The sequence below is a fragment of the Neoarius graeffei genome, chromosome 28, assembly GCF_027579695.1.
Source record: "Neoarius graeffei isolate fNeoGra1 chromosome 28, fNeoGra1.pri, whole genome shotgun sequence".
Lineage (NCBI taxonomy): Eukaryota > Metazoa > Chordata > Actinopteri > Siluriformes > Ariidae > Neoarius > Neoarius graeffei.
Window position 1 is genome coordinate 50,368,828 of NC_083596.1, and position 20,142 is coordinate 50,388,969.

Here is a 20,142-nt window from a genome sequence, read left to right on the forward strand (position 1 = left end):
CTGTCTCGTTTTCTTCGCGGATGCACTGTCCGTTTACATTAAAACGCCTGGAAACGCCGGGAAACGGGAATCCGCCAGGGTCCACGTATTCAATCCAGATCGTGTCTGGTCCAGTGCTGTGTAAACATTGAGAATACGTGGATACGCTGTGCTGAGCTCTAGCTGGCGTCGTCATTGGACAACGTCACTGTGACATCCACCTTCCTGATTCGCTGGCGTTGGTCATGTGACGCGACTGCTGAAAAACGGCGCGGACTTCCGCCTTGTATCACCTTTCATTAAAGAGTATAAAAGTATGAAAATACTGATGCAAATACTGCCCATTGTGTAGTTATGATTGTCTTTAGGCTTGCCATCCTTCCACTTGCAAGTGGTAAGTGACGCGCATGCCCGACATGCACTGAGATCACACACACAGCGGCTCAGTCCCGAATCACTGCTCGTGCGCTTCACTTGCGCGCTCTGTGAGCTGCACAGGGCCGGAGTGCGCACCCTCCAGAGGGCACTCGCTGTTCAGGGCGGAGTGATTTGGAGCGCAGGATGCCTGCGGAGCCGAGCGTATCCGTGTATTGGCGTTGCTGTGTGCACACTAATCGTTTTAAAAACGTTAACCTGATGATACGGTCTAATGTAAACCCCACCATAGACACAGACAACCATTCACACCTACGGTCAATTTAGAGTCACCAGTTAACCTAACCTGCATGTCTTTGGACTGTGGGGGAAACCGGAGCACCCGGAGGAAACCCACGCGGACAACATGCAAACTCCACACAGAAAGGCCCTCGCCGGCCACGGGGCTCGAACCCAGAACCTTCTTGCTGTGAGGCGACAGCGCTAACCACTACACCACCGTGCCGCCGCCTCTGATGTTCTGTTATAAAATAAAATAATAAATATTCCTTGATAATATTTTAGCGTAAAGAGTGCAGCTTGCTGTTCAGTTAGACTTTGAACAAAATGAGATGTATGTTTATGTTTGTATGTATTATATTTCAGATGTATTTATTTCTTAGTTACGCTGTTAAATACATTAATAAAGTGTTAAAAACGCGCTCGGATTAATATTCTCCAAATGATCAATAAGATTCCGAAGATCTGGCGAAGCCTCCCTATTGCCATGGTGACCTGCGGTCCAATCAGCGCGCAGTGTGAGGGTGGGCGGGGCCGTGACGTCTGACTCCTCGCGCTGTGGGGCAGTGAGTGAGTGTGGAGTCGCGAGCGCGGGTGGTGATCTGTGCTGAGTCTGTCAGGCACCATTGAGCCTCCGGAGCAGCCGACAATGCCCAACATCAAGATCTTCAGCGGCAGTTCGCATCCAGATTTATCGCAGAAAATTGCTGATCGGTTGGGGCTGGAGCTTGGGAAGGTGGTGACGAAAAAATTCAGCAACCAGGAGACATGGTGAGGAGAATCTTTATTCACTGGTTTCTTCATTTATTATTAATAGATTATAGACTCGTCGTGGCGATTTCACCGCGCGTTTAAACGGTTTTCTGAGGTAAAAACCGTCGCTACGGATCAGGAGTCAAGTAATACCTCAGGACCACATTTCCCACAATGCATTGCTAGCATCTCCTTTCCCCCCCCCCGCCGCGGATTCACTGTAAAAACCCGTCGCGCGTGCTGCGCGCGCACCCTCACCTTCAGCCATTTTGGATTTAATTTATATCGAATAACGCTCTGCTGCTTCTGCTAAACACGCTTCCTGTTTCACTCACAGGACAAAAAAGGTTCCGCAAAAGGTTCACCTTTGACCTTGAGTGAGTCTCTTTTCACCTGGAGGTGTTCTGTAGCGAACCTTTTACTGAAATTCGCTTTGTAAAGCGCTGTGGTGAATCTTAAAGGTACAGTACACTCACATCACACTGAAGGCAAACAAGCTGCAGCTCCCATTAAAGGTCCTTTAGGTTGGTTAGTTACTACCGGAAGTGTTCTGGAAAGTTCTAGAAACATCTTCGTCCTGTAAGATAATACAGGTGAATAATAATAATACAAAAGAAAACAGTAGATATCACAGTCAGATTTCAAGAAGGACGTTCATAGCTGATACTAGAGGTCTGTGCGGGTCGGATTTTTCAGTCCCGCTCCCGCCCGTGCCCGCATTGTGCAGACCCACTCCCGCTCGCGCCCGCAAAGAATTATGATTTTCAGTCCCGCTCCCGCCCGCGCCTACAAAAAAATTATGATTTTCAGTCCCGCCCACGCCTGCCATATTTTGTCCCGCTCCCGCCCGCAAATCCCGCATGATGCAGACGTTCGCGTTATTTCTCAGGAAAATTCTTGTCTTGACACAGCGTGATGGTGCCCCGCCCCCTACTTTGAGTGGATTTGAACATAAATATCTACAGCTCACGTTTGTTATTGTTTACCTTGTTTCTGAATTCAGCATGTAGTATCTCTAATAATAATAATTAGTGCTGTCAAACGATTAAAATACTTAATCGCAAATTACACATTTTTATCACATGAGAAACCATTGTAATTCTCTGATCAGCATAAAAAAGTGAATGGGCTTGCTTTGTACCAATGTTTTTTTTTTTTTTTTTTATTGCAAAGCAGAGCTAGTAAAAGAAGTGAATTGATTTACTGCTTGCATTAGTCTACAACTTTAATCAGAGAGACATGTTACACAGTGCCGGTAGGCTTGACTCAATGCTATCCCAGAAATCCTTCCTGTAATATGCAAATTTGGCTGTCCAATCAGAGGTGGCCAAATTTGCATATTACAGGAAGGATTTCTGGGATAGCATTGAGTCAAGCCTACCGTCACTGTGTAACCTGTCTCTCTGATTAAAGCTGTAGACTAATGCAACAAGTAAATCAATTCACTCATGGTTCTCTTGTTAGCTGGGTGTGAACTGCGAGTCATTAGAATGATCAAAGAATTTTCCCTTAGGGTTATCAGTGGCAAGTTTAAGATGCTATTTCTCACTCAATCTGGCAATCTGACTTTTTCTGCAAATTTAGGCATCTTAAAATGTTTTTATTAATGTAAAATAAAATATCCAGCATAAATTATATATGATAGACATAAATTAATAATTTATACATTTTATTTCAAGCAAGTTTTTAGTTAGCGGGACTGCAGCTTATCACCGCTCCCACCCGCGCCGCATATGTGCACTCCTGCTCCCGCCCGCACGCGCATATGTGCACTTCTGGTCCCGCCCGCGCCCGCAATGAGCTTTCAAAATTTGTCCCGCGCTGCACTGCTTTGCGGCGGGTCCCGCGAGTCCCGTGGGACTCCCGCGGGAGTGCAGGGCTCTAGCTGATACTTCCCCCTCTTTTTTTTTTTTGGATTGGAAGTTTTCCAAAATTGATGTGTTTATGCAAATAACGTATCATTCGATTAAATTTTCATACATCGTAAAACCAAAGCATCCAGTTTTGGAAGCAGTGTCACTGTCACAGATCAGGACAGCACGACGTTGCAGCAGTGGTTGGGTTTTAGTTTTCCCCAAAGCGTTTTGGCGTGTCAGGCCCGATACGCTTGCTCTGTTTGCCGATCCGCTTAGTCGCTTTAGTTAAAATCCGATACGCTTAGATTTATACCGATACGTTAAATTTCCTACCCACAAGTCAGTAGATACATAGAAGAGCAAATAACAGAACCATTTACATATCGATTGATATTTGTGCCGTCTCTTTTCCAATGTTTGTGTTGATTCTGTCAAAGTAATATATCCGTGTGGTATGATGTAAACAAACTAATTGAAAGAAAACGTCAGACATCCCGGAATTTTCCGATTCATTATAAGCGATCTCATTGGCTGCCGATGTTGTCCCCCACCAGACGGACAAAGCCGACTGATTTTAATCACAAAAGTGTGACCTCGTCTCTTATCATTATGGCTTTGATCAAAGATTGGTTGACTAAACGTCAACAAACCCACGTGAGGGATGGCGCACGAAACCAGACAACTGTCACGACAACGAAAACGTCGTCAATTTTGATCACAGCGACTGACTGGACAATTTGATCCACATCAGCATGGATGACAGTGAGATGGACGATGAGAGCGTTGCCCAACATTGGGCCAAGCAAACGCCAAGGAGAATTAATCTGCTTTAAAGGAGGAGAAAACTTAATTCATTAGTTTGGGTTTGCAGAAAGATTCTGTACTTATAAACACTCACCAAATGAAGTTGTCCAAATGTGTCAAATAATAATCATAAGCATTTTTGGCAGCGTGATGTCACTGGGATCCATTTAACAAAAGGCGGCTCCGGATTATTCTTTTGTTAAAGGCTCACCGTGACATCACACTGCCAGATACGCTTATCGTTATTATTCACAATTATGCTACATTTGACACTTATTAACACATTCATGAAGAGAATTTAAGTACATAATCTTTCTGCAAACTTAAATGTATGCATTAAGTTTTCTTTTCCTTTAAATATGTTTTAATCTTAATCTAGTCCATTTAATAAAGTGCCAAAATTTAAACTTTATAATATGCAGTTGCCTGACTTTTCTTTTCAGTGCATCGTAGTTCTACATATATTACGGTAATTGCATCCGAAACATTCTAAATCATTACAGTTATAGTAATACAGCAACTTATTTTAAGGTGGCAGGTCTTAGGTTCAGATCCCTTTGTGATCAACAGGAGGTCATGATGATCGATTCTCTTCACTGGGTTGCATAAGACGGAGCAAACCACTGTTCATATTTTCACGCACATTTTTGTTACAACACGACTTGATGATGGATAATTAAGGGATCCCGTAGATTTTCAGTCGATCATAGACCTCAGTAATCTATAACAAAACTGTTTAACTTGCATGTTGAACTTTAAGGTGAAATTTCAAATGTGTTTACATTAATACTATTTAGGTCAGAAATCATTGAAACACTGGGAAAATCATGGATCTAAAACCTCTCAGAGACCCTGAAAATGCACCTGAGAGCATCCATTTTCAATAAATTTTCCAGGGGAGGGCATGCTCCCGGACCCCCCTAGTTTCACTTCGCACCTTTGGCGCTCACTTTCGTGCCGTTGGCGCTCAATTGTCTGTGTATTATCATGCCAGAATTTAGGGCTTTAATTTTTTTCTGGGGAAAACACTGCATCACTTCAGAGAAGAATCACACACACACACACACACACACACACACACAAAAAAAAGCGCTAGTTCTCTGCTAGCCTTATTGCATTTTCACCTGCTCATTAATTCATAAAATGTCCATCAGTGAACGACTCCACAGAGCTGACTGACCAGACGCTGCTGTGATTATGAGGTTTCTGGCTAAACTGGAGGCCGTAAACTTCTATTATTAGCAACACAGCAAAAGCAGACTTCAGACACCAAACATCTCGACTGGCAACATTTTATTTATTTATTTAGATGGAGGAAATTTCTAGTGTCATCTATGGTCAGTATGTCCCTTTAAAATCTGAAGTTAAACGTCTGTGTGTGAGACAGCGAGCTAAAAATATATCCGTTTTTGGCACTGGTTTGAGTGACATTTTGCCTCTGAGAGATCAGCATTTCGTGTAAGATAAGAAGCTGCATCACAGTCCCAGTGCAAAAGTCCTGCCTCAGGAGTTGACACATCACGAACCAATCAGATCTGATCAAAGCGAGTGATGATAAGACGCTCGCTGAATGACGTCGTTATCAAATCAGGAGGATTGCTTCAAAGAACTGCAAACTGAAAAGCGTCTAACGTCCCCCTCAAACCTCGCTGATTAGCCGAGACGTGCTCACTGTAATATGTTTGCAATAGCTGTGCAAACATATCTGACACCTATTACTGCGTTTACTGATTCTGAATCAGTGCCCAGTTGATTCGTTTGGGTTGTGTTTTTGTTTGGTTTGGTTTCACACTGTACATCATGAAACGAATCAAAAAGCACGAGTGAAAAAGTCCTTGTAAAATCATTTGTTGGTCAGAAATAACCTGAGCATGGAGAACACTGCTCAGGTTATTTCTTTAATCAATAAACGATTCAGTATTTCATATAAATAACAACTTTAAAACAATGCGTGTGCCGCATCCACCATTATTCTCTTTTTGTCTGAACGAATCTTCAGATTTCTGCATTTCAGACTCTGAATTGGAATCAGAATGCTCTTTATGGTCATTGCATATAAACATGCATCTGAACGAAATTTGCGATCTCTCTTAAAACAAAGTTAAAACTGTACCCCATTCACGCGACTCATTGGTCCGTTCACTCACTTGCACACACATTAAAAGAAGCCATCGACTGCATAACTACAAAAATATAATATAAATAGAATATAAAATAATTTAAAGTGACTTATGCAGTTATTGCACATTAGTGTATTCGGATTGCACTTGAGGTAAAGTTGTTGTGGTGGCAGCGGAGGGGTGTGAGTTCAGTTCACAGAGCTTTTGGGTCGAAGCTCTTCCTGAGTCTGGAAGCACGGGCCTTTAAGGCTCTGTAGCGTCTTCCAGATCTCTGTGCTTTAGCTCAGTTTGCAGCTCGCATCGACAATAAAAAAAACCCCAAAAAACGCTCGTTTGATTCAGTTTCTGCAGGAAGTCGATTGAGAGTCGAATCACAGAGTCATTTATTCAGAAGCGAACCGAACCCCCCTCGCTCAGACGCTGTCAGACCCGAGTGTGATCGCTGTGTTCTCGCCTGATTAAAGAACCGCACCAAGGCGAGGAACACACCAGCGTTCTGTTGAAACAAGCTAAACGCTGAGCACCCTCAGCGATTCACTTAACGTTCTCTTCATCTTAACACTGAAGATGTTTCCTGATTACAGACACTTGTTTAATAAGGATTCATGCATTTGTGTGTGTGTGTGTGTGTGTACAGTGTCGAGATCGGGGAGAGTGTGCGTGGAGAAGACGTGTACATTGTCCAGAGTGGGTGTGGTGAGATAAATGACAATTTGATGGAGTTGTTAATCATGATAAACGCGTGTAAAATAGCCTCAGCATCCCGAGTGACGGCCGTCATCCCCTGCTTCCCCTACGCCCGCCAGGACAAGAAGGATAAGGTGGGGGTGAGAGAGCCAGCTTACTAACACACACACACACACACACATACACACACAGCTCTGTTACTAACAGTGAGACTAACCAACCGTAATCACAAACAATTCACCAGTTACAAGCTGAAGCCCATCTGATCTTCCTGTCCGTAAGTCCGTCTGTCTGTGTCAGTGTGTGTCTCTGTCGGCGTCTCCCTTTCTCCTTCACTCTATCTGTCTGTCTGGGTCAGTGTCTCTGTGTCTATCTGTGTGTCCTGATCAGTGTCTGTCCATCTCTCTCTCTATCTCTTTCTCTCTCTCTCCCTCTCTCTCTCTCTCCCACACAAACACACACACACACACACTGCAGTTTACAATAAATGCATGGAGAATGGCGAGCATGGTTTGTGTTTCCTTCATGTACAGTGTCTTGCAAAAGTATTCATCCCCCTTGGTGTTTGTCCTGTTTTGTTGCATGACAAGCTGGAATTAAAATAAATTTTTGGAGGGTTAGCACCATTTGATTTACACAACATGCCGACCACTTTAAAGGTGCACATTGTTTTTTATTGTGACACAAACAATAATTAAGATATAAAAAACAGAAATCTAGAGTGTGTATAAGTATTCACCAATTCTACGATTCCAGCTGCAAGTCTCTTGGGGTGTGTCTGTATTAGCTTAGCACATCTAGCCACTGGGATTTTTGCCCATTCCTCAAGGCAAAACTGCTCCAACTCCTTCAGGTTAGATGGGTTGCGTTGGTGTACAGCAATCTTCAAGTTATGCCAGAGATCCTCAATTGGATTGAGGTCTGGGCTTTGACTCGGCCATTCCAAGACATTTAAATGTTTCCCTTTAAACCACTCCAGTGTAGCTTTAGCAGTATGTTTAGGGTCATTGTCCTGCTGGAACGTGAACCTTCATCCCAGTCTGACTCAAACAGGTTTTCCTCCAGAATTGTCCTGTATTTAGTGCCATCCATCTTTCCTTCAGTCCTGACCAGCTTTCCTGTCCTTGCAGATGAAAAACATCCCCACAGCACGATGCTGCCACCACCATGCTTCACTGTAGGAATGGTGTTCTCAGGGTGTTGGGTTAGCGCCACACATGGTGTTTCCCATGATGGCCAGAGAGTTCAGTTTTAGTCTCATTTGATCAGAGAATCTTCTTCTATGTGTTTGGGGAGTCTGCCACATGCTGTTGGGCAAACTCCAAATGTGTTTTCTTAAGCGATGACTTTTTTTTTTCTGGCCACTCTTCCATAAAGCCCCGCCCACTCTGTGGAATGTACAGCTTAAAGTGGTCCAATGGACAGATACTCCCATCTCCACTGTGGATCTTTGCAGCTCCTTCAGTGTTATCATTGGTGTCTTTGTTGCATCTCTGATTAATGCCCTCCTTGCCCGGTCTGTGAGTTTTGGTGGGCGGGGCCTTCTCTTGTCAGGTTTGTAGCGGGGCCATGTTCTTTCCATTTTGCTATAATGGATTTAATGGTGCTCTGTGGGATATTCAAAATTTGGGATATTTTTTATAACCCGACCCTGATCTATACTTCTCCACAACTTTCGCTATGTTCACACTGCAAGGCTTAATGCTCAATTCCGATTTTTTTGTGAAATCCAATTTTTTTGTGCGGTCGTTCACATTAACAAATATATGCGACTTGTATGTGATCCTCAGTATGAACAAAAAGCGACCTAAAAGTGTTCCGCATGCGCATTGCAGGATACGACGACGTCACACGCAGTGAGCATGGCCAGTGTTTACGGAAGTAAAACCGGCCGGTTGCGGTATGACCCATCCAATCTAGCTTGAATAGCTGCATCCCCCCAAATGGAAATCAGCTCCCTAACCTCTGCGTCCTTCCATTGAGAAGATTCAGAACCTTCACAGCCCGAAGCGTCCCTCGCATTGATGTCATGCGCAGGGGCGCAGATACGTTTTTTGAACTGGGGGGGACAAAAAACTGGGGGGGGGGACAAAGCTGCCAGCAAACCAACCCCAACCCCGATATGCCTGTCAAACTTGTTGTGGGTTACCATAGCAACCAAGCTCGAGCTCGCAACCTGTGCAGTCTGCGCAGCTCAACCAACCGAATATCAGTCTTTGTTTTGTTTTATGTGAGTTGTTGCAACTATATGTATACACTGCTGTGCACCTCAATAAACCGAATGGTAATTAGTCTTTTGATTTTTCCGTGAGGTTTGCCTTATGCAAAGAAAGACAGCATAGACGTTTTTTCCTCTCTATAAGTGGGGGGGACCGAGCGAGGTGAATTTAAATCTGGGTGGGACGAGTCCCACCCTCTATCTGCGCCCGTGATTATGCGCCGTGTTGTTGTAGCTTTTTTTGAGAGACCCGCCGCCTACTTCAGCGCAGAATAGTGACGTTTGTGGCTTGTTGATGACGTGTAAGTCGGATGAATGCGACCTGGCGGTTCAGACTGAAGTCGCATATGAAAAGAGCGGATAGGAATCGGAATTAGGACCACGTATCCAAACGGCCTGGGTCGGATTTGAAAAAATCGGATCTGTGTCGTTCATATTGTCAATAAAAGATCGGATACAGGTCACATATGGGCGAAAAGATCGGATTTGAGTCACTTCAGCCTGCAGTGTGAACGTAGCCCAAGTCTCTGACCTGTTTGGAGGCTCCTTGGGTTTCATGTTGCTTGCTTAGTCGTGTTGCAGAGTCAGGGTCCTTCCAGAACACGGTGACTTATACAGACATCATGTGACACTTTGATTGCACACAGGTGGATCTTAATCAACTAATTATGTGTTGGAGCAGCTCTGATTGAGGGGTTTCATACGAAAGGGGGTGAATACTTATGCACACTCCAGATTTCTGTTTTTTCATCTTAATGTTTGTGTTTCAATTTAAAAAAAAAAAAACGATGTGCACCTTTAAAGTTGTCGGGATGTTGTGTAAATCAAATGGTGCTAACCCTCCAAAAATGAATCTTAATTCCAGCTTGTAATGCGGCACAACAGGACAAACACCAAGGGGGATGAATACTTTTGCAAGGCACTGTAATATTATAGATATATTATAATCATGTTATAATGTTCTCAAGGTGTGTGTGTGTGTGTGTGTGTCCATGCATGCGTGTGTGCAGAGTCGTGCCCCAATCTCTGCTAAGCTGGTGGCAAACATGCTGTCTGTAGCAGGTGCCGATCACATCATCACCATGGACCTACACGCCTCCCAAATACAGGTACACACACACACACACACACACACACACACACACTTCACTATAAACTCTGTTTAAAAACCAGGGTGTGTGTTTTTATGGTAATCCCATAAATCTGTTCGGGGCACAAGTGTCCCATGAGTGTTTGAATAAGATGGAGGACAGAGCTGTAACTCTCAACTGAGCAACACACTAACAAGCACCTCATCGTATTTTATTCCTGTCGGATCAATTAAACGGATCGGGAAATAGCCATCATTATGTGGATAAATATACTGGGGTTTATAAATGATGTATAAGGTGTGTGTGTGTGTCTGTGTGTGTGTGTGTGTGTCAGGGTTTTTTCGACATCCCTGTGGACAATCTCTACGCCGAGCCGGCGGTTCTCAAGTGGATCCGAGAAAATATAAACGAATGGAAAAACTGTACCATCGTTTCTCCCGATGCTGGAGGAGCGAAGAGGTGTGTGCTGTTTCTGTCTCACTGTCTGTACCTCAGTCTTAATACATCAGTCAGACTCCAACACGGACAGTACAGCTCCAAACGCCCATGACGTCTCGTTTATAGTGGATGAGAAATCCTTCACAGATTTAAAAAAAAAAAAAAAGAGAGGGACTTGTGTTCCTCGTGATGTGTCTCTGATGCTATTGGCTGTCACGTAAATCAGTCAAGTAAGACGAATCAACAGTTAGTGAACAAACAATTAGTGGCGATTATAGGTGGCTCAGGAAAGTGCGAACACTTAGTGTAGCTCCGCCCACTGGACCAACCAACTGTAGAGCGGCTTTAAAGAGTAAAGAAAATAAAAGTGGACACGAGTTGTGTTTTGTTCCCTTTAGGTGTGGAGGGTAAGGTTCTGCTGTGTGTACATGTTCCACGTTTCTAAAGATTTAAAACAAATAAGATGATTTTTTTTGGCAGTGAGCTAACAGCGTATGGCTTTCTGTCTCATTCCGCACACATTAAAGATGCACTGGCTTTTCCACGCACACACGGAGGATTCCATCCACCTGAAGATGGAACATGGCTGCTCCAGTGACTATAAAATAAATATTCTTGTCAAATCAAGTCAATTAAGGAGCGATTGTGAAAACAAGATATCGACACACACCATCTTTTAAAGGCAACACCGTATTAAAGCGTCCCACTGCACGCTCTCTGCTCTAACGAGACCAGCACGCTTTAATATAAAGCTTAAACAGCAGCTCTAATCCATTATTAACAGCTCTCAGCTCGTGGGTTTGTGCATCGAATCTGCAGTGTGTTCGAGTGTTGTGTAGTGGTGTGTGTGTCGTGTGTATAATTTTGACGTTTCTCTCCATCACTAAAGTTGGTAGCGTTCATGGTTGAGTGTGAAAGTGACCTCAGGCTAATTTTAGCAACAGTATTCAGAGAACATGTTTGTCTGAGCGTGGGAGTTTCATCAGCATGATTTGTGAAGCCAAGTCGTGAGAAAATGTCGAGCATTGTGGAATTGTGTTGTGTGTGTGTGTGTGTGTGTGTGTGTGTGTGTGTTTGCACATGTAGGGTGACCTCCATAGCAGATCGTCTGAACGTGGACTTCGCCCTGATCCATAAGGAGAGGAAGAAGGCGAATGAAGTGGACCGCATGGTTCTGGTCGGAGACGTCAAAGACAGAGTCGCCATCTTGGTGGACGACATGGCGGACACCTGCGGTACAATCTGCCACGCTGCGGAGAAGTGAGGACACACACACACACACGCACAATTCCACTTTGCAAGTTATTTTTAAGACCGAGTGAAGTTCTTTCTTTTCTGTGTAAAAACATGTTTTTGTATCTTGGTGTCCCCACAAGGGGAGAAATATCTGACAGTTTCACGGTGATCTTGTGGGGACGTTTGTCTGGTCCCCATGGGGAAAGATTTGAAAAATTAAAATCCCCTCAAGATTTCCTGAGACTCAGCTTAGAGTTAGATTCAAGTGTAGCTTCATTCATAATTATTTCAGTGGTCTTCACAAATCTAAGGACACTCAGATAAGTGTGTGTGTGTGTGTGTGTTAGGTTAGTGTCTGCTGGTGCGACTAAAGTCTACGCCATTCTGACACACGGGATCTTCTCTGGACCTGCGATCTCCCGCATAAACAACACCAACTTCGAGGCCGTGGTTGTCACGAACACAATTCCTCAAGAGGATAAGATCAAACAATGTGACAAGATCCAGGTACCAGAAACGCACACTCTGCAGCTGAGAGCAGATGTGTGAGAGTATCACGATCTCATATCGGGACATTTCACCAGCTCGGGTCAGACCTATCGTACAACCCCGATTCCAAAAAAGTTGGGACAAAGTACAAATTGTAAATAAAAACGGAATGCAATGATGTGGAAGTTTCAAAATTCCATATTTTATTCAGAATAGAACATAGATGACATATCAAATGTTTAAACTGAGAAAATGTATCATTTAAAGAGAAAAATTAGGTGATTTTAAATTTCATGACAACAACACATCTCAAAAAAGTTGGGACAAGGCCATGTTTCCCACTGTGAGACATCCCCTTTTCTCTTTACAACAGTCTGTAAACGTCTGGGGACTGAGGAGACAAGTTGCTCAAGTTTAGGGATAGGAATGTTAACCCATTCTTGTCTAATGTAGGATTCTAGTTGCTCGACTGTCTTAGGTCTTTGTTGTCGTATCTTCCGTTTTATGATGCGCCAAATGTTTTCTATGGGTGAAAGATCTGGACTGCAGGCTGGCCAGTTCAGTACCCGGACCCTTCTTCTACACAGCCATGATGCTGTAATTGATGCAGTATGTGGTTTGGCATTGTCATGTTGGAAAATGCAAGGTCTTCCCTGAAAGAGACGTCGTCTGGATGGGAGCATATGTTGCTCTAGAACCTGGATATACCTTTCAGCATTGATGGTGTCTTTCCAGATGTGTAAGCTGCCCATGCCACATGCACTAATGCAACCCCATACCATCAGAGATGCAGGCTTCTGAACTGAGCGCTGATAACAACTCGGGTCGTCCTTCTCCTCTTTAGTCCGAATGACACGGTGTCCCTGATTTCCATAAAGAACTTCACATTTTGATTCGTCTGACCACAGAACAGTTTTCCACTTTGCCACAGTCCATTTTAAATGAGCCTTGGCCCAGAGAAGACGTCTGCGCTTCTGGATCATGTTTAGATACGGCTTCTTCTTTGAACTATAGAGTTTTAGCTGGCAACGGCGGATGGCACGGTGAATTGTGTTCACAGATAATGTTCTCTGGAAATATTCCTGAGCCCATTTTGTGATTTCCAATACAGAAGCATGCCTGTATGTGATGCAGTGCCGTCTAAGGGCCCGAAGATCACGGGCACCCAGTATGGTTTTCCGGCCTTGACCCTTACGCACAGAGATTCTTCCAGATTCTCTGAATCTTTTGATGATATTATGCACTGTAGATGATGATATGTTCAAACTCTTTGCAATTTTACACTGTCGAACTCCTTTCTGATATTGCTCCACTATTTGTCGGCGCAGAATTAGGGGGATTGTTGATCCTCTTCCCATCTTTACTTCTGAGAGCCGCTGCCACTCCAAGATGCTCTTTTTATACCCAGTCATGTTAATGACCTATTGCCAATTGACCTAATGAGTTGCAATTTGGTCCTCCAGCTGTTCCTTTTTTGTACCTTTAACTTTTCCAGCCTCTTATTGCCCCTGTCCCAACTTTTTTGAGATGTGTTGCTGTCATGAAATTTCAAATGAGCCAATATTTGGCATGAAATTTCAAAATGTCTCACTTTCGACATTTGATATGTTGTCTATGTTCTATTGTGAATACAATATCAGTTTTTGAGATTTGTAAATTATTGCATTCCGTTTTTATTTACAATTTGTACTCTGTCCCAACTTTTTTGGAATCGGGGTTGTATATTGTATTGCATCGTATGGATTTGTCAGATTACGCCATCGCAGCGAAAAGTGTAGTTTTTCTCAGAAGACCAGGTCTGAGGAACTACATTTTAAAAGTGTTCAAGTCTCGTTTGTCTGCTCTCCACTTCTTTACTCATTCTCCTCTGAGAAGCTTAGGTGTTTTGACTGCTGTCTGGACCAAACAGCGTGGGAACGCCGTGAGGTTACAGATAACGGCGGACTGCTCTGAGATAAACACCTGAGCTTGGCGTTCCCATGGTGTCATACTGCGAACAAAACACACGTGGTATAGAACGGGTTGGAAAACATTTTTTTTTTTTTTTAAACCTTTTAACCCCTCGAGACCTGATTTCCTGCAGACACAAAAACGTTAATCATGAGGAGTCTAATCGCATAATGTTTTGTTAATATTATGATCGTATGCGATAGAGGCTACCACCACCATGCTTCTCTTGAGAATGTTTCACAGTGATCTTGTGTTGGCGTTTTTTTTTTTTTTTTTTAAGTTTCAGGATGCAAATGTGTTAGTGTGAGGATTAAATTGTATAAAAGAGAAGCGTTGCCCATGCACTCTTAGTCTTTTCATCAGTGTCACGGAGGATTTGTTTTCTTTCCATACGATTGAACCAGTTGAGAAACACACGTTCGTCATGATTTTATTAATGAGCTAAATTTCCAGCTAACCTTTCTGACCACTGTATTATACTCGAATCCGAGAGACAGAGTATTTTACACAGCTGTGTTGTAACGCCATGTTAATATCGCACTTGTCCAATGACGTGTTTTGTGTGTTTGCTCCGCCCCCTCATGCAGGTGATCGACATCTCGATGATTCTGGCTGAAGCGATCAGACGAACCCACAACGGAGAGTCGGTGTCCTACCTGTTCAGCCATGTACCTTTATAACGCACACACACACAGACTTGGATACACTTCCTTGTCGATATTTAATTATTAAACAAAGATATTAACCTAAGAAATGATGATAATCATGATCACACACTCATATCCTTGGATCATGAACATGTCCCTCAACCCTGTCGTAGATGTGTGGCTTTATTCAGTAATTTATGATGTTTTGTCGCAGTGTGTCTTGAAGATACATTTCTCTAGTGAACAGAACTCTGGCTTTGCTCCAAAATGTCAATTTATGTTGCGCTGCCTGAAAACTCTCCCTTGCTCGGCAGCGTCATTGTGAATAGAGCACGATAATAATGTACAGTAATTGTGTGTGTTCAGGCCGAATCTGGAGTTGAGTGTTACTCAGCATCATTTAACGTTTTTGTTTTTTTTGTTTGTTTAGGAAAGAATATAAATCGCATGTGAATCTGTTCCAGTGTGTTACATGTGATTGGTTGATGGATGAACATGAAAGACGTGCTCGGAATCATGACATCGTTCGGTTCTGTTGCACAAGCTGACATTGCTGACATGTACAGCGCCTCCTATGGGTCATGGTGGGGATTTTTTGTGTGTGTGTGTGCGTGTGTGTCTGAACGGGAATGCAGAAGTAGCTAAAAGAAAATTCCCCACCATGACCCTTAGGGGGTGCCATGTGTATTCAAAGTAGAAATTTATTATCAACACCAATTCCTGTTTTCTCCTCCAGTTTGAAACTTTAGGATGTGGACCCTTAGTGGGCGGGGCTATACCACAGACAAGCTTCCAGTATATATTCTTATATATAAACTCCTGCTGCCTTCGATGTAGCTCGCCACATCAGAACTCAGAACGACGTTATTTCTGCGCTAACATTAGCGAACAGTGATAAGTGACGTATATTACTGCTGCACTGATTTCCATTACCTGTTAGCATCGTCGCCCCAGAGCCGAAGAGAAATGACGCGTGTTGAAATGTTTCCTGTAAAAATGTCGTTATTCTTATGGCAGCTGTTTTTCTTTAAGAAGCTTTTGTCCTGGACTGAACATTCAGGTGTTGTGTTTTTTTTTTTTTAAAGTGTGCACTAGAGAGATAAGTGCAAGGTCTATTTTTGTATGAGTATAGTTTAGATGTTAAATGTTTTTATGATGCTCATGTTTTATGTTTATACACCGCTCAAAGGTGTCTCTTTTCGCAAGTGCCTTTACACACGCACACGCAATTGCATGTTTGGTTCTTGGGTTTAACTTGGACGATGGATCGAACTGCACGTTTTACTTCCATCCGTTATTGTGTTTGTGCAGTGGGTGGAGCTTCAGGTAATCAGGCTGCCTGCTGCTCCACCAATCAGATTTCAGCATGTAACTTTACCTGAATGCCATACAATAAATCATCTCAAATTCATGATAAGGCTGCTGTGTGTGTGTGTGTGTGTGAGATTTTTATTGCGTTTTTATTTTTGTTTCACTGTTTACAGGAAGTGGAATTCTGGGTTTGAAAAGTCCTCACTCACCGAAGGGTAAACTCGCACTTCGGCCACAAGGGGGCGACACAATATCAGTTTTGAAGAAAGCGCGAGAACAGAAGAGAATTTATTTATCTCATCTCATTATCTGTAGCCGCTTTATCCTGTTCTACAGGGTCGCAGGCAAGCTGGATCCTATCCCAGCTGACTACGGGCGAAAGGCGGGGTACACCCTGGACAAGTCGCCAGGTCATCACAGGGCTGACACATAGACACAGACAACCATTCACACTCACATTCACACCTACGCTCAATTTAGAGTCACCAGTTAACCTAACCTGCATGTCTTTGGACTGTGGGGGAAACCGGAGCACCCGGAGGAAACCCACGCGGACACGGGGAGAACATGCAAACTCCACACAGAAAGGCCCTCGCCGGCCACGGGGCTCGAACCCAGACCTTCTTGCTGTGAGGCGACAGCGCTAACCACTACACCACCGTGCCGCCCGAATTTATTTATTGACGGGAAAAAAAAGTGGCATTTATGTCACACAGGATCCGATTCTTATGTGAGGAAGTAACAAGTGTAGTTATTGTAATGATATAATTATAAAAAGTTTATGAAGAGAAAGCAGACATGACAGAGACTTAAATACTCGAGTCCGATGGAAAAACTCAGAGGCGGACAGTAACGAAGTACGTTTACTTAAGTACTGTACTTAAGTACACTTTTTGAGTATCTGTACTTTACTTGAGTATTTTATTTTAATTTTTTTGGAAACTTATGACTTTAACTTCACTACATTTGAAAGACAAATATCGTACTTTTCACTCCGCTACATTTCTGTCAAGCTCCTCGTTACTATGAAGCGGCTTTGAAACTGGATGTTTTATCTTTTCTTTTCTAAAACGTGATTTTTTTTTTCACAGGTGACACTGAGAGCCGATCAGTAATCACTAGGGTCACGTCACGTCCATAGACTGGATAAAATCACTGATTTTATTGATTATTTCTCAGCAGCGTTATTTAACACGATCGGTTGATGGCAGAATGGAAGGAGGCGGTTCTTCTGGGGAACGCACACACTCATGACCATACCTAGAACCGATGTTTCAGTTTTCTGAAAGGATTAAAGATGCGTTTTGTTTTAAATGTTTGCTTTGTTTGCCGAAAACAAACCACATCACGGCCTACAAAAACTCGCCGTCTGACCTGCGGAAGCATATTGAGGGATCTAAACGTTTTACTCCAGGAGAAAGCTTGCAGTGAAGTTTTGTGCGCTTTTAGAGCCAGCGATAACGTTGCAAACGTAGCTGTGCAGTCTGGTTAGTCAAATGACTTTCTCTGGATTTGCCCGCCAAGTTGCCGCCGCCTTGTCCATGGCTAGCGTTAACACATAGCTAGTTAACTTGGACACTGTTAGTTAGCGTGTAAAAACAGAGTTACGCTAACATGAATAATGTTAACTTATCTGAAGTCCTTTCAGAAATATGTTTGAGCATAATCTTGCCAAATAAACAGAATGCAGAAATGTTTCTTTTCTAGTAGCGTTAGATACTCAATATGATTTCGAGTTTGAAAAGAGTTTGCTAGCATGTCAGGTGGCGCTTCACTGACTAGCTAGCTTAACGTTAAACCACCATGATGCACAGCATGCGCTCATTTTTTAAATCCAGTCGGTTGTTTCAGAGGCGTTAGGTTTTGTAAGCGTTGTGGCAATAATACAACAATGTGCTGACAGAAAATGTACTTTTAATACTTAAGTATTTTTAAAAGCAAGTACTTCAGTACTTTAGTAAAAAAATTGACTGGACAACTTTCACTTGTATTGGAGTCACATTTGACCAGCGGGATCTGGACTTTGATTTAAATCATGAAGTTGGGTTCTTTGTCCACGTCTGAAAAACTTAAATGTGATGTGACGTGAATAAATTAAGAAAAGGTTTACATTTCAGGCACTCTCGTGTGTGTGTGTGTGTGTGTGTGTAAAATTGTTAGTATGTAATAAATAATAAATAACCCCAGTGACACACAGCACACTTCCGGAACAATGGTTTCTTCTTCTTGTTGTTGATCAAAATGATTTGTCTGTTTATTGTTGGCTGATTGTTACATTCCGTTCCTGCCAGGCTTGAGCTCCTGGTGTTTATCTCAGCACCCTGCTTCTGGGATTCGATCTGCTTTATCTGAACAGGACTCAAACCCTATCACCCACTTCACTATTTATAGAAGCCTGTTTTCAAGTGTGTGTGTGTGTGGTTTATTTGTGAACAGAGGCCACATTTATTGATAAAGGACACAAAGAGACAGAAAAAGACAAAACCCGAGCTCCTGTCTCGTTCCTGCTAGCTCCCCCTTCACCTTTTGGACTTGTGGACAGTGAAAGAGACAGATGAGTGTTGTGAGATGTGAGATCTGTAGACAGGTCAGTCACAGGCTGATTTTAATTCCCAGGGAAGGGAAGAGAGCGCGTGAAATCGCCCCGTGATGAGGGGAAATGAGCGCGCGGGTCCCGGAGCACTGCAGCGCGCGAGCAGGACAGGATGATGAAAGAGGAGGCGGGAGGAAAAGGAAGAAGGGATGAGTGCTGATATAAAAAGGAGAGGAAGAGGACTAAAGCGCACACGCTTCAGTGTGGTGTTCAGGGCTTTATAATTCTACACAGACTTTTCTACACCTGTGGAATTTGATCATCAAGCACGAAAAACCCGTCATGCCATGGAGAGAGACAAGGTAAGTGTAAAAACAAACAAACTAAACAACCTACCCGCTTATTTCCCTAAAGAAGGGATTTTACTGAGTGTCGGTGCCATCATGAAGCGCAAATTCATTCCTTTCTACTTCTCTGGAGCACCAATCTCCACTCACGGGTTCTTCAAGGAACCCAAATCGGTTCCTCTGTGACGTCACGGTCATAAACGACGGTACCGAGGTGTGTGTTTCTTTCCTCCTGCGGTGATGGTGCCATTACTTGTGGACCTTCAGTGTTTATACATTTTAAAATAATTTGAGGTCCATCACTGGATCTTGAGGAGCACTTCTCGAGCTTTTTCTCCTTTAAGCTTCACCACGTGGACCTTCTCAGGTAGCAATAATTATAAATAAAGAACGGATTGATGAAGTTTCTTCATTTCCAAGAAGTTTCTTGTCCCCTTTCACTTTGGGAAGAATTCAGTCAGTGTGCAGTGGAGTCGAGAAAGATGTACAAATATTAACTAATGTTTTCTCGATGCATCTTTTCACATAAAGATGAAACAGTTTTTTGGTTTCATTTCCAGCTTGGATGAATAAAACTACAGACCTGTTTTCCCCAAAGTGTATAAAAGAAAAATATATCTCATCTTTCAGACACTGTTTATTCGAGCTGATGAATAATTTATTGCACAAACATTTCAGAAAGAAAGAGAACCTGCAAACCTGTGAGTTTAATATTTCACAATGCTTCAGCTGTTCGGATTTGATCTTAAATGTAAAATAATGACTTACTAATAACGATCACTGATCTGTTGACTAACAAAGACCTTTCGGAGGAATTTCTCTCTCTTTTCATACAGTCACTTATTTCTTCACGCATTATTTCTGAAACCCTGCATCAGTGTTCCAGACCCGCATTCATCGTTTCAGTTTAATAAATAAATCTAATCCAGTAAAATGTGATTTTTGGTTTTGAATGAACTGCATGTCACACTGAACAGGACAGACATGAAGCTTTAACCCAAGAGGTAAAATTCACAGGGAGCGTGTCCT

At 43.0% G+C, this 20,142-nt stretch overlaps 1 protein-coding gene across 3 annotated transcripts; it reads left to right on the forward strand.

The window, feature by feature from the left end:
* The first annotated feature begins 1,199 nt into the window (after positions 1–1,199).
* Positions 1,200–16,333, forward strand: prps1a (phosphoribosyl pyrophosphate synthetase 1A). Of its 3 annotated transcripts, none has more exons than XM_060913137.1 (7): positions 1,200–1,404; positions 6,804–6,993; positions 10,082–10,180; positions 10,497–10,621; positions 11,687–11,860; positions 12,184–12,343; positions 14,863–16,333. In XM_060913137.1, exons 1-7 carry the CDS (start codon positions 1,283–1,285, stop codon positions 14,953–14,955), a joined length of 963 nt encoding a protein of 320 aa, XP_060769120.1. In that variant the 5' UTR covers positions 1,200–1,282; the 3' UTR covers positions 14,956–16,333. The 3 variants fall into 3 exon arrangements, with proteins under 3 accessions (XP_060769120.1, XP_060769122.1, XP_060769123.1); XM_060913139.1 differs by having other exon boundaries at positions 6,804–6,987; XM_060913140.1 differs by lacking the exon at positions 1,200–1,404 and adding an exon at positions 1,674–1,847.
* The last annotated feature ends 3,809 nt before the right edge of the window (positions 16,334–20,142 follow it).

Excerpts from the sequence above, each read along its gene's own strand:
- prps1a (XM_060913137.1), top strand. The coding sequence starts at position 1,283 with ATGCCCAACATCAAGATCTTCAGCGGCAGTTCGCATCCAGATTTATCG. Across the intron at positions 10,622-11,686 it reads GATGCTGGAGGAGCGAAGAG|GGTGACCTCCATAGCAGATC; the intron begins GTGTGTGCTGTT and ends TTGCACATGTAG. Across the intron at positions 12,344-14,862 it reads AACAATGTGACAAGATCCAG|GTGATCGACATCTCGATGAT; the intron begins GTACCAGAAACG and ends CCCCTCATGCAG.